The 25,550-nt window shown below is 30.3% G+C and overlaps 1 protein-coding gene across 2 annotated transcripts in view; it reads right to left on the bottom strand.

Annotated features, from left to right (window-relative positions):
- Positions 1–4,209: 4,209 nt before the first annotated feature.
- Positions 4,210–25,550, bottom strand: part of LOC132928070 (neurotrimin-like) — a 180,643-nt gene continuing 159,302 nt past the window's right edge. The window contains exons 4-11 of one of the 2 annotated variants that reach the window (XM_060992632.1): positions 19,378–19,499; positions 18,554–18,704; positions 16,549–16,646; positions 12,124–12,298; positions 11,729–11,925; positions 11,293–11,530; positions 8,957–9,004; positions 4,210–8,702 (exon numbers count right to left, since the gene is read on the bottom strand). In XM_060992632.1, coding sequence (XP_060848615.1) covers positions 8,581–8,702; positions 8,957–9,004; positions 11,293–11,530; positions 11,729–11,925; positions 12,124–12,298; positions 16,549–16,646; positions 18,554–18,704; positions 19,378–19,499 — 1,151 coding nt within the window. In that variant the 3' untranslated portion in view covers positions 4,210–8,580. The remainder of the gene's footprint in view (positions 8,703–8,956; positions 9,005–11,292; positions 11,531–11,728; positions 11,926–12,123; positions 12,299–16,548; positions 16,647–18,553; positions 18,705–19,377; positions 19,500–25,550) is intronic. The other variant, XM_060992634.1, reaches the window with a different exon arrangement.

Genomic DNA, 25,550 nt, shown 5'->3' with positions numbered 1-25,550 from the left:
TATTTTCTGTGGTATAATAACCACAGTAATATGTTTCACGCGTGTGTAAAAATCATTAATATTAAATATATATAAATATGGATGCAGCATTCTTATTTCCGCTAACATGCCCTTTTTTCCGAAAAAAACCAAGAGAGAGAGAGAAACGATGTTTCTCATTCATACACAAGCTTCTGAATAATACAGGAATTTATAGTTGAACAAAAGTGAAAATAATTGCAATGATGTTTATGGTTCACAATGGTATCAGTTAATGCAAACAGATTTATATACAAACCGTACCCATAGGTTTAATATCAATGGTAAAAATATTAAACCATCAAGTATTATTCACATTTAAAATTACACCTAAATAAAAATTAAATTCATGATTTCCCGATTTTTATCGTTCTTTTATTACCTATGTCGTTCAGTAGAAATACTGCATATTTTGATATTTTGATGTAGTGCACATGTAATATAATTATTAAGAGCTCTAAAAAAAAAAAAAAAAAAATGTTTGTATAATTTATTTGTTTAATGATATTATGTTCACAGTGTAGTAATCACGATAATACTATTGAAATAAATATTAACCGGACATTTAAAACACAAGTACTTTTTTGTAATACGACACCAGCAATAATGATTTTAAAAGTGCAGATAAAGGGTGCTTCAAGTGTTTTACTCACACATTAAATAAAAGTAAGCATTTTAAATACTGTAAGGGCGCATGACATTGTCAGAAACGGAACATAATATTGTAATATATTATCAAAACCAACCATTGACCAACACGACACAAAAACGGTTTTACATCGATAAATATGGCGAAAATAGCATTGTCAAACAACACCGTGCTGGCGAACTATGCGTAAAGGGTGCTGTGATCTGTTTACATAATGGTATGAACCAACTATAACCATAGTGAAGACAATCGGAATTACATAATATAAAAATACTGATCGATATCTTCTAATTGGGTAACTTTTACCATCTTTCGTCGTATATGAATATTTGTAATGAAAATGTTACGCATGACTAACACACAGCTCGCCTTTTTTCCTATATTGTTAAATAGGTAATGATTAATAAAATATAGTATTAAGCTGGTTTTTTTGTATTTTTGAAATTCTAGAAAATTGCCAAGCTTTTTTCAATCTTATTCAGCATAAATAATGTAATATACAGCTAAATTCATATTCTTTATAGTTTATAGTATAGCAGTTGTGATAATACACTTGGCAATGGTTAAATTGATATACATATTATTATTTTTGATTTTTATAAATATGCTGTGTGAAGTTTGATGACTACGAGTACCTGTTCACTATAATTAATATAATTATTATGTAATATGTATCAGACGTATGTCGATGCTTTAGATTGTTTTAAAGGCGGATGGAAATAAAATGTTCGAGCAAGTTGTTTCACTTTTTTTACTTAAAATTAAATTATTTGTCATATTGTATATTGTAAATAATAAAGGTTATAGAGCCGGCATTTAGCACATCTAAATAAGTTTATCGAGTTCCGCAATCAGTTGTACGAGAAACAAATTATTGTATTTTTATGACAGACGAGTGTTCTTTCTTATAAACACACTTCGGAGCACGATTTTTTAGCGGATTCATAGACATTTTGCGTAATCAGAGTTTGTATAAAAAACGGGCGATTATTAACCACCAGAATATCGGTTAAATAAAAAGGTTACGAAAAGGTCTAATTTAAACTTCACCAGTTTTTTTTTTCTTACCTTTAATGAGTACATGAAATCTCCACAGAAGTGACTTTCCCACATTAAATACCAACGTAACATCCGTCGGAATAGCAAACAGTTATATTAGTTTAATGCGTCAATAAATCGATTCGTTTATTAATATTTAAAAATAATTTTATAAATAAATGTTATCTCATAATTTGAATTCACAGTTTAAAATATTGTAACATAAAATACCTACATAATTTACGATTATTAGTATTATAGTATAATTCGTTAATAAGTAAATTTTAATTTATTTAAGTATTTAATACACTAAAAAAATTTAGTCCACTAGATCCAGTGACATTATTATGCACCACGTGAGAGGCTAATATTCAAGAATTATAGATTTCAATAATATATAAATTATTAATTATATTTAAATAAATAATAACCGTAAATGGGTATTATATTATTATTTATAATGTTATGTGCATTATACATTTTTAACGGTCAAAATCTCACTAATTTTTCAAATTACCGATACGAATCAAAATAACGTATATACAGGCCCAGTTCAAGTGTTTAAAATACACCTAAGCAAACTTGAGTTTTTTTTCCCTTATATGTAAATAATACATCAAATCTATAATCCAAAAATATTAAATGCTACCTCTGAAAAATGTGAATCTAGGTAAAAATGTCCGAGGAAAAAATGTCCACGGTAAAAATGTCCGGAAAAAAATGTCCGTGGTAAAATTGTCCAAAACCAAAAATGTACATGGTAAAATTGTCCAAAAACCAAAAATGTCCATGGTAAAATTTTCTAAAATAAACTAAGTAAAAGACCTCGTTAAAAATATTTACAACATTGATTATAATAATATTAAAAAAAAAAATAAACAATTATTTCATTATTGCGGTAGTCAGATATGAAAAGTGTATTTATACAACATTAATTATAATATTTAAAAAAAATAATTAATAATTCTTTCGTTATTGAATATAAAAATAAATAAAAAAATAAATTATAAAAATGTTCAAAAAAAAACCAGATAATTATTGCCTAATTAAAATTTATGAATGTCAACGATATACATTTTAAAAAGTTTTCTATACTTCTTTCTTTATTATTATACTCTTCGCAAATTATTTTAAATTTTTCTTGCATATTAATATACATTTTTTTTTTGCCGGAGTTTGCCCTATATCTCTTTGCCCAATTTTAACTAAATTTTACCATGGACATTATTGGTTTCGGACATTTTTACCGTGGACATTTTTATATAATACCGAAAAATGCCGCCCTAGACGTCGTGGGCCTATGCCACCTACCCCCCTTGAGCCGGGCCTGCGTATATAATCATTATAATAAGTATAGATTAACATATAAAATTTCGATCTCATACAAAAACATACATAATATGAATTTAAAATCTCACAACAATAACACTACCAGTTTGACGCTTTAACAGCCGTTGCTTTGATCTCTTGAATGTTGCTGTTGAAGTTTTTTTTTTTGTGTCATTTAAATGGTGTTGAAAGCAAAATTTTAAAATCTTAATTAAATGAAGACTTGTTGGTCTTACACCAACGTGTAAAAAATTATGTTTGAACTATTCTCAATATGGCGATACATCAATTTGTAGGTAATAGGAAACTGTACGGGCCGTGATTTTTTTGTCGTCGTAAAACCGTTATAAATTGTACAAAATTGTTTACAAAAAATAATTCAACAACACGCTGTAATATTGATTTCAATGCGTGTGAAACATATAGGCGTGCGCACGGGGGCAGCAGAGGCAGCTCCTGGACTTTCTTTGGGACTACCGGAGCTGGAAAATATTAAATAATGGGCCTCGTTAAAATTACATTTCCACAAACGATTTTTTTTTTTTTGGTTAAATAAATATTTTATGATTACCCATATGATTTACCAGTATAAAACCTGGTCGACCTGTCTACTATAAAAATAAATAGCCATGATTTTTAATCGTAAATATTTATCATATTATAAATAATAAATATCAACTAAAGGCTTGTGGAAAAGTACACCTTTAGTGGCTAAATAATTTTAATTTTGACACCCAAACCCAATACTCAATAGTAAAAAAAAGTAAAACTGTGGGCCGGTTTTAATGGTGAATTTGAAGAACGGGCATGGGCCGAATTAATCTCTTGTCGCCCCTGGAACCGGAGGCTGCCCACGCCTATGGTATGAAGTGGTAAATAAGTTAAAACAATAATATATCATTATTACCGAAAAGGCGATAACGCGTTGTACACCTATTTTCACACATTTCTACCAATGATTGGTGTATATTACAAGTGATTTGTAGTAATAATATAATATTATTATATAATATGCGATTACGGTAATTACAAATAATATTCTTATTCGCGGTTATTGGTATTGCATTGATGGCCAACGTTACCTAAACATGACTAAACCTTATTTTGTCATAAACGGTGTTAATATTATTATACACATTCGTGAACATTACACTAAAATAACATACACATTAGAATATTCACTCTGATAGATTTATTCAATAATATTTTATCAATTATATCATAATATTATAGGTTAAGAACTATCATTTAATAGCCTTAAATATTAATATGTAACTACTAAGTAGGTAGGTAACTATTATTTACACATTACCTACTTCTATTGTATTTGACTATTCACTAGGTATTCTTAAAAATTAATAATAATAATAATAATAATAATAAAAATAAAAAAAAAATACATATTATAATAAAAGAAGTAGCAGTAATAGTTATTACATTAACAACAAAAAGTCTTTAGGTACACATAGATAAAAAAAAAAAAAAAAAAATAATAATAATAATAATAATAATAATGATTATACCACTAATATTATAATACTTAATATAATGTATTATTATGTTATTAAAAATGTCCATAGATTTAAAAAATAAAAAGTAAAATGCACATATAATATATAACGAAATCGTTTTCATTATATTAAAATATAAGTATATTATATAAATTAAAAATTAAAAAACTACGAACGAATCATGAAGAATTTATTGTTTAACGAGAAATATATAATATAGGAGGGGGATAGATAGTTTAATAAAAAATATTCAATAGTTCCTTAATTCTAATATTTAGACATAATGTATATTTTTTTTTCGTTTATAGTAAGTATAATAATATGCTTCTAACACTATGGACATAGACAATTTTCAATAAAATATTATTTCCATGTTTACTTAAATTGTAAAAATATTTGGATATAACGTGGATAATTATGTAACTTTGTTTATTGTATTTCATAATCATTTTTAGATGTATTTGTTATATTTAAAATAGTTATAAATTATATTCTGCCATTTGAATTAAACACATAAATTAACAAAGAATGTGTTATAATTTATTTGTGTGTTATAGTCTTTTTTTAAATACAATTTGTCGTTTAACAAAAAGTCGTAAATATTATTTCTGAACAGGTTTGACCTATGTGTGTTTCGAAATGTATAAGTATTATGAAGTATAATATTCTACTTTTAACATGTTATAATTTAATATTTAATTTAATTAATAATTATAAGAATAACATTTATAATAATAATGTGTATAATATACTCATAATAATTATATAATTTAACATTTAAAACATCAACACACTAATTATATTTTAAAATTGAATAAGACGTATAATTATTTACGAAACTATTGTAACACAATATAATATTAATGACTTATAAAATTGTAACAACTTAAATAATATCATTCAACATACTCTGATTTAAGGTGACGCGAAACCCCCTCCAGACACCTCACAAAAATCTCGTTTTCAAAGAATTCAAATGATTATCATGACGTACCTAATCATTAAACAACAGTTTTTTTCCTTGATGCACAGTAGTAGGCTATAATATTTTATTATTTTATTTAAGCGTAATGCGTTTGGGCGAATCGTCTTTTTACCCGCATAAGATGAAGGGCGCACGCAATGAGATATTATAGTCGAGATATTATAGTAATGTGCTTGAGCGAGTATGATAATATACAATGTGTCGCGACAAGAGGAATATTCGGAAAACGGTTGTAAAATGTATTTTAACGAACAAAATATTTCGCCTGTGTTTCACGATTTGAAACGCAAAGGCAAATTATGTTTGCGTTGTCGTCCGGGTACCTATTTGGTATATTATAACGACGTGTAAATATGAATTCGACAAACCCGAATTAAAACAAATAATATAGTTTTTCACGATATTAAAATCAAGAAAATTGTATAATCTTTTGAAGTAGGATTTTTAGTATGTGATTTTTAGTTTAAAGAAAATTTTTTTAGAAGATTTTTAAGGTTGATTTTTGATTTTGAATAATTTTGTTTTTGTTATTGAAGTTTTGATCATATCAAAAGTAGTTCGTGTACAGTATTAAGTCTGTTGTTAAAATGACGGAGAAAGTGCATCGGTAAAATATTTTCCAAACACGTACACCATGTTATTACGTATTATCAAAAAAGATTACCCAAATACATTACGATGTTTTTATAACCGTTGCCCCAAACGCATTACAATTTTCACGAGCTCGTGCAAACTCGAACCGCCTAATTGTTTAATTCGTTTTCAACGTTTATCAAACCCGTTTTATCTCGTGATTTATTTAATATTATAATTGTATAATATTTTGTAGATATTATACAAATAAAATTATTTCGAAATCACGATCAGTGCCAATGTTAACGATACCGATCGGATGTCCATAAACACATAGTATAGAGTGTTTAACTCGTCGAAAAAAATTTAAAATTAGGTACGCATTCAAATGTCGATGTGGCCACATTCCGTTCGAGCAGTGCGGTTGATATAGGTAGACGCCAGTGAAAAGCCGATTACAGGCCATAATTTATCAATGTCCTCGTCACGAATTAAACGCGTTCTTTGTGTCGTATACACTCGTAAAATACTTGGGCCATCGACGATAGAGTACATACAAAGTTCCTATACGTATTTACAAAACAACTAAAGCACTAGTTTAGACTACCGTCATATCTATTATAATCCTAAAATAATACTTATGTGATAATGATGATCATATGTATAGTATAATATCCGTGAACAATATAATAATAATGTGTGTACTTAATATTATTATATACTGTCCATGAAGTGCAAATCCTTAAAACTAATTTAAAATGTATAAAATAGTTATGGGTATATTATTATTATTATTGTAATATTATGTTCGAAACAATTTGATGCGAAACATACTGCAAAGTTTAGATTTTATTATGATGGCATTCTAACGTCATCTCATGGACCTCGACGCTTATAGAAATAATATCGATATATTCGTTTCATAATTCGATTCAAGTTACCGCGAAACAACAACGTCTTAATCAAAATTGAATAGGTCACGTGGTAGAAATAACGTTTTGTGTATCATGTGTATGTATGTTGAAAAGCGGTCCAAAATTGTATCGTTATGTTTTCTGCAAGACGGTGACGCATAAATTTTATGTCAAATCACGAGGGAAATAAAACAGCTACCACACACGTACATTTATAAATTTAAACATCTAAATTTTTATAGTTAATAAGGATATTATATATCATACCGAATAATATTATTAACATTAACTTTATTAAAACACAGCGATGAAGGGAAACAAATATTGTTCTCTGTTTATCCGAGAACTTAGTTTTTGGATAATTTGGCACGGTTTTCTAATATTTGTTCAAATTATAATTTTTTTTTTTTTTTTTTTAATTAACTTGAAGAAAATGCATTTTTAAGTAGCCGTGTATTCTGTAAATTATGTTAATAATGTATTCATCAATTTACTGTTTAACTGTATTGATAACTCGAAATAATGTAATTGTGAAAGTTGGCTTTAAATTGCATATCATATAATTTCAACAAATATTGAAGTACGTAAGTATATAAATTCATCGTGTTTTTAATATTTCATTGAAAATATCACTAACGAGAATCACACTACACAGTTTTGTTTTTCTGATGCAAACGATATTTATTTTTTTTTGTTTATTTTTAATTTTTTTTTTTTTTTTTTGAGGTCAACATTATGACTCGCACATCATCGTTATACTAAAGTGGGCATAAATGCATAACGTAAGTGGATTAAATAATTCTATAGGAAAAATATCATATTTATTATCTGTATATGATTGGAAACCGATAGTGTTATAAGTGTTTTTTTTTTGTTTTTTTTTAAATAAAAGTTAGAAAATTAGGTTGGGACATTTAACAGTGATTCGGATACGCTACCTAATTTCTTTAGAATAAGAAACTGTATATATTTTATAATTTAATCGACTCCTCTGAAATATTTGACAATAACTCAATACTACAAAGACTAGAAATAAATGTATGTGTTTGTTATTATAGTTTAAAATTAAAATGTTTTTTTTTTTTTCGAATAATGCCCATTTTTTACTGAGTGGATTGTTAAATATTCTAATCTATCGGGTACTTAATATTTTGCAATTCAAATTAAATCGTGTATTTTATTTTTATAATTTTTTGACTGTGGAAGTGATCGAAACTCGGGGAGAATTTTAAACGTGTACGTTTAGATTGGAAGGTTTATGTCGCTCTAATAAGGTGTCTTTGTTTCTGTGGGTGATAAATTATTTAGGTACCTATCGTTTACTGTTTAATCACAACGTAAAAGCAGTGGCAGATCCATTCGCCTTTTCCCCTCCCCCCCAATTTTTTGACATGTAGAGAAAAAAAAAATACCCAATTCAGATAATGATGAGATGGCTTTTAGGAAAATAATGTGTAAAGTTAAGTTAAAAAAGATGCAATACCCCTTGTGGATTTTTTTGCTCGCCCTGTTTTACAATATTCATGCCACTGCTTCGATGGTTACGAGTTTTTTTTTAGGGACTTAAACAATGGTGTTGTATGCAAAGTACAGGGTGTTGAAAACGACGAATATGATGACGTTGTAACTGCGTTTGGTGAATCCATTGTATGAAGATGTGGAGCCAAGGTCACGGGCTTCGGCATCTGAAAAACAAACGTTGTGTCGTGAGTGTACGGTGACACGGTGTAAACTTTTATAGCACAATATTGTAGTATACAAAAGTGGTAAACGGGCAAACACCATATACGGAATACAAACAATATTTCAGGGTGTATATTATGCATTTATGCAAATCACGTCATAATATTGTTTCCGTCGGTAGAACGCTGGTCGGGTTAAAATGGTTAAAATAAAAATAATAAAAAATAAATAATAATGCAATATAATGAATACACACTTGATGTCATTGAAATACCATAGGATGCTTGATATTTTGGATTCGATTCTACTCATGCCAGCCAATGAAAAAAAAAAAATAATAATAAAAAAATAAAAACCATGCATATAAAAAAAAAAAAAAAAAAAAAATTAAAAAATAAAACAAAATAAAAATATTATTTCTTGTGTTTGTGTATTATAGTATCGTGTTAAAAGAGTGAACCGTTTGTAAGCAATGCTGCCATTTATATATGATTCGGTTATGTCATAAGTCATGTGTTCTTTATCTCGGACCCGTCGGCCGGTCGCTGCACGTATAGTGCTTGCAGGTAGGTAATTAAACAATTAATAAACGTCAAACATTTTTTTTTTTAATTTTTTTTTTTTTTTCGAATGTGTAGTTATGTGGTATTGCATAAAATCAAGCAATTAGTAGTATTTCATGCAAACACGCCATATTATGTATGTATATATATATATGATATTTTTTTAACTACCTAATAAATTAAATTTAAAAATACACATTTACAGACATTGTTACATTCAAAACGCGTATATAGCATGCAATTGTTGTATAATGCATTATAAACAACAACAAAATGGAAATTTGAGTTATTTTATTTCCAAACAAAATACACAAACTATTAGAAAGTGTCTAGAATTTCTTACGGAGCTCACGATATTAAGTGCATTTTGAGCTGTACATTTCACATATCATTGATGTGCTCGTGTTACGAATTATTTTTAATGTACCCAAATACTCTATACAGTTGTTTCGCTAATAATAATATTGTAAAAACGTCTGTTCGAATATTTAGTACAAATATCACATATTTTTACAATCGGTAATAAATTGAGGGACATGTTCAATGTTTTTTTCGTTGTAAACATGATTCGAATTCAAAATACGACGTTTCTATAGTATATAATATTATATAGTATAATTTACGTTATACATTTATATACGTATAAGACGTAAAGCATCCTATAGGTAAAACATCAAATAAAAAGTTGAAATAATATTGTTTTATGATATAATTTGAGATTTTATTCAAGCAAAAGTGTAAGTGATAATATTATGAGTATGAGTTTTTCGACAACGTTTTGCCTGCTAACTGAGCGTAGGTATTCTCTCTCGTGAAGTCTTACTCTCTATAGAGACGACACCCGTTACAACGCGGGACACAACAGGGCGCTCTGGTGGTGAAATATTACGCGCACCCTCAGGCGAGATACGATATGTTGTACGCACAGAGCACGCAAGATGAAACATTTAAAAATAGTGAAAGATACCGAAAACCCGATATTTCTGTTTTAATGAGACCTTTCACGCAAACGACTATTTACAAAGTTTCCGTCTGCGCGTATAGCAGTGTATAATATGCATTATGTAACTTTTTCGTAATACACCTCATATAACACGATTGGTTATCCATATCATATTATACAGTAGACGCCACTTATATGACTCGCTTTGGGACCAGCACAAAGTGAGTCTTATTACCGGATGAATCTCATAAGCGAAGTAGGAAAAAAATTGTTCAATTGCATATTTATGAATTTTATTTCGCTACATATTTTGCTTTAATTTTGATCTACTTTAATATAATTTATTATGTATTACATACCTATTACATACGATAATTGCAAAAAATGAGAAATTCGATAAATTGGTTGTAGGTACATAGTACACACATTATAAAGCATGCGAATCAAAACCAGAAATAATCCAAAAAAATATTTAATTTTTGAAAACCAATTTATTTATAAATTTTAACCAACAATATTTATTTTTTACGAAATTTGAGTCTTACAAACGAAGTGGTGAGTCTTATAACCGAATAATGTTGTATAATATAATGTCCGGACCGTTCCAGACGATTTTTAGTCTAATAAGCGACTGAACCTTATATTATCCGCGAGTCTTATAAGCGGCGTCCACTGTATCACATAATATGTACTCATCTGTGTTCGATGCTCAGTACTCGGGTACTTTTAATTAAATAATTAATTTTGTCTACAATATAAAACTATAAATGAAATATGAATCGAATTTTACATATATTTTTTTTCAGTTGAACTTTCAGTGGTCATGATATTATTATAATCGTAAAATGTTGTCGTTTTAAACTCGTTTTATATGTCAATAATTGGGTATGATGTGTTAAAAAAAAATTACACGAACTCGTATCTTTTACGTACTTGTACACAACACAGTCGAAATGTTCACTTGCGTCGAGATGAACTACAGACGCAGAAATGTTTATTTCTGTTATTTTTAAATTTTTTTTTAAACAAAACGAACACAACAATAATCATATTGCGGCGGTCATTCGCGAAAACGTTTGTTCTTACCGGCTTCTGGTGTGGCGGAGGTGACGAATTTAAATACATCGGACATCGGGGTCCAGCCGAATCGGTTCTTGGCCATGACTTTGGCCTCGTATTCAGAAGCGGTGTCCAATCCGCGGATGTTGTATGCCATGCGGTGAGTGAATTGTTCGCTGGGAACGGCCGGGAGGATCACGTCGTTCCATTCGTTCCGCATGCTGTTGTAGCCGTAAATCGGACTGCTGGCGTATCCCTCGTTGTCCTGAAAACGTCCGTGTACACGGTCAGGCATATAACTACATTATCAGAACTGATAGGATCCGATAGGATTGTCGGAACCGCGGGATAGATGATAATATTATTAATCATCGATTTTTCGATCAAAAATAAATTATCGCTTTTAATTAATGATTTCGTTTTAAATTGCACAATATCGTAATAATATTATCGTTTCACGCACGTTTCGAGTAGGCGGCTTCTTTGGCCATTGGCCTTGAGTCCGCGTGTCTGCGGGAGACTCGTCCGGAAGCGGAACTTTTCTGTAGAATAGTTTAAATTCTTCGATGGGAGTGTAGCTGTCTACCGACCAAGATATGTTGTAATTATTCTGGTGCCGTCCGTTCTTGTTGCTGTTTATTTTTACGGGATTTGGTTTTCCTATTTACAGACACACAAAAAAATATATTATTTTATAACATAGTTATTGTAGACGCGGTGGTTCAAATATTTAAAATGATAGGTCAATATGAGATAAAAAAAAATATAAATATTTATCATATTTTTATTATTTCACGTCTATAGATAAAGTAGAAAACAAAATAAAACTGTATGTTGTAATTGATAATTTATGTTTACCCGAAAGTTCGACATAAGCTCTGCTTTTTCCGACGACGTTATCGGCCACGCAGCTGTAATTTCCAAAATCACTCGCCTGCACTTTTCTCACTATGAGGGTATGTCTGCTTCCTCTGACTTCAGTTATGCGACGTTCGTTTGTGTCTAACTTCAATGTATCTCTATACCAAGACACCTGGAAAAAGATCATAATATTATACTCGAATTTAATATCGTTGATATTATAATTAATTACAACAAAATACATAAATTCTATTTTTTTTTTTTTTAATATAACATTTAAGGTAATAAAATAATTATTTTAACCGTTGTTACCCGATATCCGTGATAACCGCCGCACGATTTCCTAATATGATATGACTATATTATACGTATGTATAATATAATACGTTGTACAATATTATTAATAAAAATAAATAAACATCTTATGGTATCTAACCCTACAAATTGTGTGATACACTGGTACCCAGGGGCGTCGAGTACAGGGGGGCTCGATAAGGTGCTAGATAAGGTGGAGCTCAGCCCCCTAAAATTGAAATTGCTAATTCTATTAAAATTTTATAAAATACAAAATAACAAATAACTATATTTTTGTAATTGTTTAACGATTAGTAGTTTAGTAATTATTTAGGTACATATGCAATTTAATATATTTAACTGTACATGTGTTTATAAAATAGTGAGCTCCCCCCCATGACATTTTCAAAACCTGTAGTTAGTATCTACCCTATATAAACTATACACAGAATTATACATATGTATATATTTAGGAGTGTCCGTTATTTTTTTTAAGATAACACGCAAATTTAAGAAAAAATGTATTTATACATTGTTGGCCATGTCAGACAATATATTGTTCGCATTCCGTAGTAATTTTCGTACGCTCTATAAATAATTGAAAAATCACATAACCAATATTTTCATTTTTTTTACTCATTTCAGTTATGGCTTACATAGTATGAAAACTCAAACAAATATTCAGAAATCGTGATATATTAATTTTTATTCGCACAGTTAGTAAACACAAATCGTACAAATACTTTACCACATATATATGTATATCATACAAATCGACATCGACTTCGGCTATATTCTATTCATATTAATTTAAAATATGATATTTAAATTATTTGAAATATACATACATAACACAATATTATAATCCAACGGACCTTACTCACAATCTTGAACCTAAGTTGCAGGTATACCACACTGCTGAGGAAATTTGATATTCGATTGAACTAGAACGTATATTATAGAATAACACCGATGATCACGTACCACAAAGCACGACGATTCCCGTGCTGCGAGATCTACTCATTAGATAAACATTCGTCTTAATCTCAATTTCAATATTATATAATATTATATTATTACGAACAACAAACTTTAAAATATAATATTAACATTTGAACATCAATTATAAACGAGCCTTTCCAATATGGTATGTTGTTTGTAGAGTGTGTATCAATAAGTTACGGTGCCTTTGACGCGCTAATACGAGGAATCTCATTATTCTGGCCTATACACTTAATTTATCGCATATATATATATATATCACGATTCCCTTTAAAGATTAATCTGAACCATCAACGTGCATTTTACCATATTATGAAAACCTATCGTTGAAATAACGCGTACCTATATAGTAAAGTATTCTATAACCGAACTCAATCCAATATAAATTATAAACATCCCTCGAGTCCTATAGGAATGTATATTTGAGAGTAAAAAAAAAAAAAACGAATTGAAATAACTACACTGTAAGCGTTATATTGTTACGCGTATTATTATAATAAATCAGATCTCAAAAACTATTCGAATATAGTGACACATAGTGACACCTAATCATTTTAAAAATTAGACGGTACAAAATATCGTCGGATTCACCGTCGTTCTCCGACATCAAGTTTCACGATAGTGCTTCGCGGTAACACATACACCTACCCCACATTATAATAGTCGTTAAAAATCAAAAGAAACACTTCGTCATTAGCGTACAAAAATAATAACTGTATAACAGCGGTTCCCGACCTGGGGGCAGTTACCCTCAAGGGGGTAAAAACACGATTTTTCTGAGCGGTAAAGGTTAAACTATTTATTTTAATTTGTAGGTACTTATTATCTATTTAGTCATGTGTACTACGACTGTAAATGTATTTTTATTAAACTCTCGTTTTCTTTGTTTGAAAGATTAAAATAAATTATAACTACAATCATATAATATATATTTTGTTTTCGTTATTTTTTACTCGACTTTTTTTGGGGGGGAGGAGGGGTATTTGTTAATATAATATAACCTGACTTATGGGTAATAGTGTCAAAAAGGTCGGGAACTATACGTACTTCATCTGCTAACGTTTATATTATTATTGTCGCCGTATTCGTATAACCGTGGACTTATTCTACAGGACGTGTAATTGATTATGATCAGCTAAATACAAAAATCGATCGACGAAAAAATATGTTCGTTTCAAATAATAATATTACGTGCAAACGGTTGATTATATTATGATTATATTTTTGTTCTAACGTTATTTCGCGGCGAAGGCAAAATACTTCTGATGTTTACGAATGAGCTGTTCGAAAATAATTACGACTGCACTACATAATAAAAAGGTCGAAAATGCCAGAAAACGTATAAATATATTATGTTTTGTCCGCGTGCGGATAAATATTGTATACCTGATATATAAAATATACGCTATGCGGTTCTTTTGTTGATATAATTAATGTTCGCGAGATAAACTACTGTCGTTTTTTTTCCCGAGGCTTTTTGTTCGCGAGAAAGTTTCCCGTGTACGACGACAAACAGTGACAAATACTCGACGCGTGGTGATTTCCAGCGACAAAATTCGTAATTTTAAGGCGGCCGGAAGGGACCAATTCACAATTTCCGCGAAAGCGAAGACGTACGGGAGGACCGTGTGCAACAATGGACGGCCGAGTAGTAGTACCAGCCACTACGCGACTGCAGCGGCAGCACACACCGGCCTGTCAACGGCGCTGAATCCCCCCGAGGCGGTACTATGTCGTCGCAGTTAGTGTAGTTCGTTCGCTCTCTAATTGTCCTGCGAGTTTCGTCAAAAGTTTTCGACTTACCAGTTGTTATAATACGAAGTAAAAACCAGGTGGGTACATTTAACGACAATACTAAACGAGTACTGTTAATAATTACAAAAATATGTGCGCGCTACGTCGACGAGACACTGTGCAGAGAGTGCAGTTCGAGCCGTATACGCGAACGCGCGGTGTTGTTCGAGGTACGATGAAAGCGAAACATAGTTGTCGTTGCCGCAGGTTTCTGATAATCGATATATATATATTATATTTATTTAAACGAAAATAATAGTAATCGATCTCTGTATAATATAGTAACTGTAGACTGGACCAAGTATAATGGCTTTACTCGAAAAATATCTGCCCACGCCGAATTAGTAGCAGTATGATACATATATAATATATATTATATATAATACGCATGTCCGAATTTAATATTATGTTGACTCAAATATGTTATATCCCCAGTAAAAACTCCGTAAGCTCAGACCATAAGTACACAGAACCACTGTTCGAAGGTCTTCACATAAACGTATACCGTTGTTGTGGTAAACACTATATACATAAGCAATACCTGGTCGTGGGCGTTGTGGCCACTGCGAACTTTGTCTATTAAAATACTTTCATCTTAGCAAACAGTAGTCGGATAAGACGTAATCAACACAAATAATAACTATTTAAATTATTCAATTACACATAATAATACAATGTCGGAGGAGTCGAGTATCGCCGAATACACTGGTAAATCAATTGAATTGACCTTTTACAACAAGTGATATAGATTGCTATATATATATACACCATATTATATTATATATCTGCTGCTGAAAGTAAATTTGCCACGATGTTGTGCGATCGTTGCTGTGTCTGACTCAATGCGCTGTACCTCGTTCAAAGTTTTAGATTTTTTTGTAAACGTATAATACACAGGATTTCTCACTAGGTTTGTCCTGACAAGGTAACCATCAATATTATATATCGTATTATAATCATCTATCCAAAGGTCCTCGATTTTAAAACTTATATTATAATTTTAACGCACAATAATAATTAATAATTATACGTTTAAAGTAGTTAAATCGATTAGTAGAACCTTAAATCGGATACCTTCAATTTTAATGAAGACCAAAATAAAATTGTTTTTTATATTGAATTATTAATAGTTTAGTTGATTAAATATTAATATTTAAAAATGATATCGTCTTTAATTATAACATATAAACGTGTCCATTGAAATACTAAAATCGAAGCACAAGCTTCATTACTATAAAAAAATAAAACTATACTAGAAACCGGTGATAAATGCAATCATTTATCTCGTGATTTTGTTTCGATATTATTATATAATATTATAACATTATTTACCTCGGCGTGTGGTTCAGCGTTGACTATGCAAACTAGCAGTGCTTCGTTTCCTTCACCAGAATGAACCCATACACGTTCGACTTCAATCTCCGGAGGATCTAAAAATCGATTATGATTAATTCCCGTGCATATTAAATGTAATTAATTTACTAAATATCAGTGGTCGGTGTGTGACAGTAATACATCGTAATATTTCTACGAATAATAGTATTTGCATAATATACATTGTTAAATTTATATACGAGTTATTGACAATGTCTATTTTCTAAAAAAATTAAATTTTGTCGTACAAGAATTTGATTTCATAGTTTTTGTTTTATTTTTTCATCTCCGTAGTTTTAAAATATTAAATTAACTCGGGACAAACTATTTTTATGGCCCGAATGCCATCAAAAGTTGTCAGTTCATAATTGGATTTATTAAACAATAGGACTGGAAGATTCAGTATACTTATCTTTAATTGAGGACTATTTCAGGACAGAGACTCTTTGGGACGAGGATTTGTAATTAGATTCTTTTATGAACCGAACAATAATAATGTGTGTATTTGTGTGTGATGAAAAATAAAAGATAACGAAATAAAGTACCCTATCCCTCGGGGCTCTGCATCCATAGGCCGTTTAAAATTTATAAATACGGTGAAAGTTTAATACTTCGCTAAATAATAATACATTTATCTTCTTGTATTAAATTTGATATTTTGCAATATAATCATAGTGATTAAACGTAATAAGGTGCGTTTTGTTGCAGATGGCACTAATAGTCACAGCAGTTACGGTCACATAGCTGCTGGAAATATGTATTTAATAGCAGTTTTGAATACCGGTAAAAGCAAGTTCAATAAACGAAAACATATCAAAACCGAATTGAAATCGGAGAAAAACTAATAACAGTTTTCGAAATCTAAATGGAAACGGGAAAAAAAAAACAAAATAAAAAACAGGTAACCAAAATTGGAGAAAAAAAATATCGGTTCCAAGCTCTGAGTCTAATACTATACGATCGATTAATGCGAATTATTATTTTTTTTTTTTTATCTTTTTATCGAGTAGATGCTATTTATATACATATATTTTTATTATATAAATAATTGATTCAGTTCTACCGATAAATATGAACTAAACTTATGAGTTGAAGATATTCAATGAATGAACGCATAATATGGTTTTAATATACGTGCGCGTCATTATTTAGACATACACGAAGGGAATGTGCACAGAAGTGGAATGCGCATAACCCTTATCATGTGCTTATAGACAATGGTAATTTAATATATGTGAATAAAGTATTCAACAGTCTGCGAATAATGAAAAATAAATAAAACGTTTAATGTATAACTGGGCGGGTATATGATATAATTCCGTTACGGTATATAACTTATCAACGTAAATGTACATAACATATTTTAAACATGGGTCGCGGGCTTAAGTTGAGTAAACTACTTTTAATAAATAAAAATAGAAATATTTTAAGAAATACTACACCTGATATTTTTATACGATTATTTTATTATAATTTATCAGTTTTAATATATAATATATATTTTATAGGTGACACGAGTGATCTCAATATTCTTCATTATTTTCTCTTTTCAGTTATTATATTTAAAGTGTAGACATTGTTAACGAATCGGTCTGTCTAATCACGATAAATAATAAATTATAATACGTATTATTCGTCGGTTAATAGTATTGCCTTGTACGAGACATATATTATATTTATCGATTTTTTTTTTTTTTTTTTTTTATAATTTTAAATATTTCAACGAATATATTATTCGTGAACATCCTAACTTTAAGTCATAAAATAATAAAATTATGTACTACGTAACAATGCTTATTGTTATACACAAAACGATAAAGTGTACATAGTTTATTTATTTTTTTTTTTCTGATTTCGAATAATTGGAAGTTTCAAGTTGTATATTATTATATTTTGCAACTGCTCATATCGTTTAACCGGAGTTACAGTTATTTGTGTTTGTGAAAATGTCAAGTATACTCACACAGAATGTTAACCGTAATAGTTTGTTCAGCTGGTTGTCCGACGTCGTTATAAGCAGTACATATGTACTGACCGGCATCGTGACGAGTGGCCGATTGAATTATGTATGTGTCGCCAGTCGCGTTTCTCTCGCCATTCGGAAGCACGTTGTTCTAAAGCGTTAAAAAACGGGTGTTAATTGACAAAAATGATTATTTAGTAAAATATTTGGGGACGCGGGGAAACACGATAACTATACTGTTGACGCGGATCTACGTCGACAAGACAAGATTTTTCAAAAACAGCGTTCGGTAGAATCGGTAGAGGAGTATCATTCTGTTAGATTTAATTAAGCTCGCCGTTTTTATTTTATTGTGAAATTCACTTAAAATTAATCGAGAGAAGTATACAATATTATTCTCGGACGGATTTCATTATCGTTAAAAACTTTTTAAACATTTTGATTTATTGTCCAATCTGTATGCTTTTTTCATTATGACTATAGATTAATAGTGAACTAACACAGTTCTCAAATAATTGTAATTTTGAATAGTGCACTTGTTTTAAAGTGTCTGTCTAGAACGTCTAGATTGTCGGCTATATGCCGAAGAGAAATAAAATTTTCGTTTCATAAAACCGTTATTGTTTATTTAGAATTAGAGTTTTAAGAATTTATATTCATAGTTCTAAAATAATAACATAATATGTAATTGTACGATTTGTTAATTGAATCTATGCGATTTCGTAAATGTTTTGCCTAATCGTAATCATTATTAATAATATTAATAAACACGCTTATAATATTATACTGATAATATAAATAAATTTAATAATATATTATATTACTTTTCTTGTCCATGTTATATTGGGAACAGGATTTCCGTCAGCTTCGCAGTTCAATTTGATCAAAGAGTCCTTTTTAGTGTCAATATTTCCTCCAGATGTAACCGACTTAATTCGCGATGGAACTGTAACATAAATACACATTTCATATTAACATAATTATTTTCGTAACAACACAACCACACACAAATCAATACGATTTGAGATAATAATATGTATATAATACGAATATTATATTTTCAGAATAACTATAAGTTATCTGCGACGTTTGGTAGAATCAATTGGATCTAAAAAATAATGGTCTTAAAATTTAAGAACAAAGAACCTGCAGAATTGATTACAAATTTCTCGCATTCTTGACATTGCCGTATAATAGAAAATCTTATGAGACAGAGTTTTTTATGCCCTATATATTTCGTATAATAATATTCCCGGATATATTAATATAAAAAAATAAAAAAATGTAGATTCGATGATGACTTAAATAATTGCTCTGGCCTAAATAATTAAAGCTCAATAATTGTACGATAATTATAAAAATTGAGACAAAATAGTGATGTACATAATTTAAAAAGATTTTTTTTCGAGATTTCAAAGTGATTTATTATTTTTTTAATGCTGTTTCGTTTAATTTAAATTGTTCAAATATGTATCTATAAATTAACAGTGTATAGTACTATAGTTTAACAATGAATTTTTATTAACACAAAAATATAGGTCTGTTTAAACGTACGTTTCAAAAGTTTTACAAATGTCCTTTTTTTTTTTTTCTAAAAATTAATATAAACGGCTTATGGGTAAATACAAATTGGAATTTAATTGGAGGAGGGGAAGGGCTGATTTGAAATAATAAATGTGTAAATACTACAAGACATCAAAATATACTTATATCTTATATTGATATTCAAGGACAAGAAATTAGTTTAGTAAAAATGTCATATACTAATAAAACAAAATGTTTGTTTTTGAACTTTTAAGACATCGATTTTAACAAATTTTGAGTTTTTCTAATTATTAATTGCTATATGATCTTAACTAAAATATAATTACACCATGTCAATGTGACCTAAATTCAAAACTGAAATCACGTGTCACATCATTTTTATCATTTTGGCCACCACAATTATAGTGGTTAGTAGTGCTGAAAATGTAAAACATAATGTAGCATTATGTTTAATACACAATTTTAAGATAAACCATTTTTGGTGTATATAATGAAATTTGCTGTGGGTATAGGATGTGTATAAATGAATTTGGTCTATATAGGTAATGTTGTATTTTTTTTAATAAATTCGAACTTTTATAAATATTTCATGTATATACAATAAAATAAAAAATAGTTTTATACTTAAAGCACCCATTAAAACATAATATAATATTCTAAACCCATTTGTTTAAACTTAAATTCATAAATTTATGAAAAGAGTGATGAAGAATTTTACCGAACAATGGTGTAGTGTCACGCTTTTATTTCTGGTGCAATATTGGTCGCACGTTTAAAAATAATGCATGTTGAATATATTATTATTGCTGTTTAGCCAGCAAATAAGAAGTGATAAGAAATTTGATTTTTGGTTTACTAAATCGATTAAAACGTCAAGGACGAATTTCTTGGGATTTTTTAAAAGATGTCTTATAATACGTAACATTTACCCACACGCCAATTATTATACACCCACATTCGTGAGATTTCCACTGTACTGGCTATGTACTCGTTGGATTTTTTTGTTTGCCGATTATAAAACTGAGAGTCATTCGAGCTCATTCAATAATGCCGTACTGCACTAACAACTCGCTGTATGACGATGTTTTATTTCATATTACCTCTTCATAAAATAGTTCATTTTTGCTCGTGACATACACCAGCCACAGTTATAGAGGATCACTTTCGTATCGGACCCATATAGTATCGTGTTCATTCGTTTTTTTTTTAAATTGATACCACGAGCGGAATAATTTTGCGTAAACATTGCGAAGTTCGTGCTATCGTTAAGGATGTAATATTACGATTTAGACCGCGCGAAGTGTTGTAAAAAACGAATACTATCGAAAGTGCATACCTCATTAGGACAAAACCAAGTTTTAGTATCTGCATTGAACGATGTACCTCTATTCTGACTTAAACCATTTAAACTTTCCGAAACCCGACAAAACATCGCCTCTAATAAGGCAGTTTCAAATTTAACAATCATGTAGGTTTGTGGTGTATCGAAGCGTTACGATAGTTATAAAAAAGTGTTAGAATAGAATAGATAGTATTATAGTTGGTAACAAATTATAACAAAACTTGACGATAAAACGACGTAGGTATCGATAAAAAAGCAGTATGACGACCTAATATGAGGTATGAGGGGGGGCTTAGCCCTCCAAATTTATTTTGATTATTTTAGACTAATAATCTGAGCACAAGATAGTGAGATACATCCTAAGTAGTATGACGTAGAAGATTATTGTAACAGAATTATTCAAAACTCCGAAAGTAAATTGTTTAATAATTAATATAAAACATTAAAGTTTATTTTGAAATTTGTAATTTAATAACAATATTTTTATCTAATAAATATTGTGCGGGCATGCGGCAGCGGCCAAAGGTATTGCGACGGCCACCGTCCAATATTTTAGTTTTATTTTGGTGATTAAAAATGATTATTGAGAAAAATGTATACAAATGACATGATCACTCTGTGAAAATATAATATAATATGGTATAATATTTTTATCACTATATAAAATGATATTTTGAGAACTTTAATTTTTAGAACTGAACATTTGGTTACAACGCCTCATAAAGATCTATAGCCAAACCATAGCAAGTAGAAGTGACCAAAGTTATTGTTAAGGTTAAAATTAAAGCTGCTCATTCGAGTGTTGATCAAATTATGGTGACCAGACGTACTATTTTTCGTAGGAAAGTTCTCTTTTTTGATGCATGTCCTAGTGTCCTTAACAATAATGTGAAATACACAAAATTGTACTCTTTTTTTGAAAATATGATGGACTAATACATGTTTATGATTTTTATAACTTGGTATTAATTTATATTTTATGATTCGATCTAATGCAATCTAATATGGTTAGTTGGTAGCATACTAGTTAATTTAATTTGTTAATTAGTTTTGTATTTATTTATTCAAATTTTACGCATTTTATTTTTACCAAAAAAATGTACTTTTTTTAAAATGTTTATATCCGGTCACCATACGTATAAAATTATTATTTGCCAGTTTGCTACCTATAATATGTTATAGGTATAACAATATCGTTTACCGAAACGAAATAACAATGAATAATATATATATATATATATAATTATTTAGTGTCTTCGACGTCGTTTTATTCAAATGTAATCAGCAAACGCTCGCGAGAAAGGCAATTACCTATACATAATCCGATACACAACGATATATTAAACAACGATATTCGATAATAATAACGCGCGTATCGACGAGGTCGTCATTATCGCACGGACAAAGCTAGGATTTAAGGGTTGGAGTGCGAAAGTGGTCTCGTCTCTCGTCTGCTGCGGTTATACGCGATATTATAACATCAATTATTAACCGATACAACGTATATCATATTATAATATATTATCAAGCGCCGCACATTCGGCGGGTTATTAATTCGCTTCGAACCGTCTACACCCGACAAAACAAAACCGCCATCGTTTAGTCGTAAGCGCCGCCTCGTTATATTATACTCCCACGGGCGCGCTCGTATTGTGGCGTCTGAGATCGCGACTTCGATCGTCTTACATTTTTTGTTTGTCTTTGACGTTTCTAAACGCTATACCCCTCGGCAGCCATTATGGGGGGGGGAGGTCGATGACGACGGCGTGACGGTAGATAGGTTTTTGGTTTTTTTAATCGGCCGACGGACACTTGTAGATTGTTTTATTTCGAGTTTTAACGCCGGTCGCGGTCTATATCACTAAAATCGCGCGTCTGTGTGCGTGTGTTTTTGCAGTAGGTATAAACTTTACGTGTTGTTCTGTTGTCGGGACGACTGAGACAAAGACGCTACCTACGCCGCAACAACGTTTATCGTTAATTTTTCTCTGGAAAACTGCCAACAATGCCCCCTGAGGGATTATTATTTGAATAATGGTCTGTTGCACACGGGAGACGACGCACAGTGTTTCAAAAGTGCTTTTTGTCTATCTCTTTTATTTCGGCTCCACGTCCGTCGGTGTGTTTGTGTGTTTTCGGTCCGCTCGGTCTGCAGCCCTCTCGCTAACCGCCGCCGCCGCCGCCGCCCCCGTTGACAAGATAGTCACTTTCGGCGGCGATTTGTTACCAAACAGACCTTTTGGCATTCGCGTCCGATTTATCTCGTACAGTGACAAGCGATTTTTCTTCGTCAAATCACCTCCCTAACCGTGCAGCGCCGCCGCCACCGCAACCGTTGCGACCGCGATAAGTGTAGCCACTTTGCAATACGCATATGATAATGTTATTGTACGTAGATGTACAGTAAAATAAAATAAATAATATAAAAAATTATAAATTACATATAATATTGTTTTTACGACCGCGTCAGCAGACGAAATATTTTTTATATCTATCGAGCAAACGGCAATCGGTAACCGCGCCGTCCGCACCACTAACCCGAGGCCCATTAGCTCTCCGTCATGGTATACCTAGAAAACGATCCGTTGTTATCGCCCCGACACCTCTTAACGCCCATATTGGAACGTTACCTACGTTATTCTTCGGGATAAATGTCCGAGTGGAAACATTATTTTTATGTTTATACGGTGTTTTTTTTCTAGTTAAAATTAAACGTAGTCGATTGAACCGGATGAGAAAGACGGCGCATCGCGTATAAAATAAAAATAACCCAGAAAAATAGCGAATATAATCATTTATTTTAAAAAACATATTATAGTACATATTTTTATAATTATTAGAAAAAATATTGACGCAATTTTTTTATGGAGATTTCAAACTATAAAATAAAGTAATATCGTGATGGAAAATCGAGCTACCACTTATTATGGTGTACGGTAGGTATTTAAAATACGATGATTGGACTTGGATTTTAAGCTCGTGATAATATTATTATGAACTTTGTATGATAAGATACGAGAAAACATGATATAGTCTACCATACCCTAATTTCTGTTACATTTGAAATTAATATTAGTTATAGTGAAACAAAAACACGATATGTTCATTAGCTTATGAGTAGATCGACTCTCTTGAAATCATTACAAAATGCCATTTATGTTTTAATCGATTTTATACGGTTCGTAAAAGTACACTTACCTATTATAAATATACATAGCTATTATTATTTATTGAAAATATTTTGTTTTGATATTATTTAATGCTCTAATTGTTAAATACAATAAAAAAAAAAAATGAAACAAAGAAAAAAATGTACAAAAATAACCTGCAGTATCACCGAACATAAATATATAAATATTATAGAAATAATGTTCGAGCTACATTGTATTTATATATGTCCTAAAAAAATATAAAAAGCAACAACACTTCAGATCTTCAAAATCTTTTGATTTTTAGTTACAAAAATATAAATTCAACCCCGACTGTTTTCATAACAATAACGTGATTTGTTTTGAACGTTATAGGTTATATCGATCAAAGTAAAGTTTCAAATAATAATATTTCAGTGATTTTAATTATAGAAGTTCTTTTATTTTATTTTTTTTTTTTTTAATATTATTATTTCGTGTAAGTTTGGCGCTATACATTATTATGAAAATTATTTAAAAAGTGTTTTCACCGAACACGGGATCTAGTGATAAAAGTCTCATTATTCGTCGGCGTATATTAATAAATTTCAAAATTAATTAAAAACTATGCTTTTAGATTTTAGTCTCGTCATCATTATGGTTGTCGTGTAATCACCGTACCCGCGCACCTGACGGACTAGAACGTTTTAGAAATGAAACCAAATCGTTATTCCTCACAACGAGCCTATATATATATATATATAGAGTGAGGTGCGCGTGTTTTACCCCGAGGGAAAGAAAGCAACTTAAAATAATTGTTAGCCAAGAATGGGCTTTTACGAGTTGACAACTCGCCGGGAACCGCGTCGTCGTTATAATATCACCGTATACTTATATAGGAAAGCGATCAATTTTACAGATTTACGTCTGTTTCGGCAGTGAATTTCGAAAGATTTCCGCGAGTCACACAATATATTATACG

The sequence above is a fragment of the Rhopalosiphum padi genome, chromosome 3 (genome assembly GCF_020882245.1).
Source record: "Rhopalosiphum padi isolate XX-2018 chromosome 3, ASM2088224v1, whole genome shotgun sequence".
Lineage (NCBI taxonomy): Eukaryota > Metazoa > Arthropoda > Insecta > Hemiptera > Aphididae > Rhopalosiphum > Rhopalosiphum padi.
This window is presented reverse-complemented; position numbering and strand designations above follow the sequence as displayed.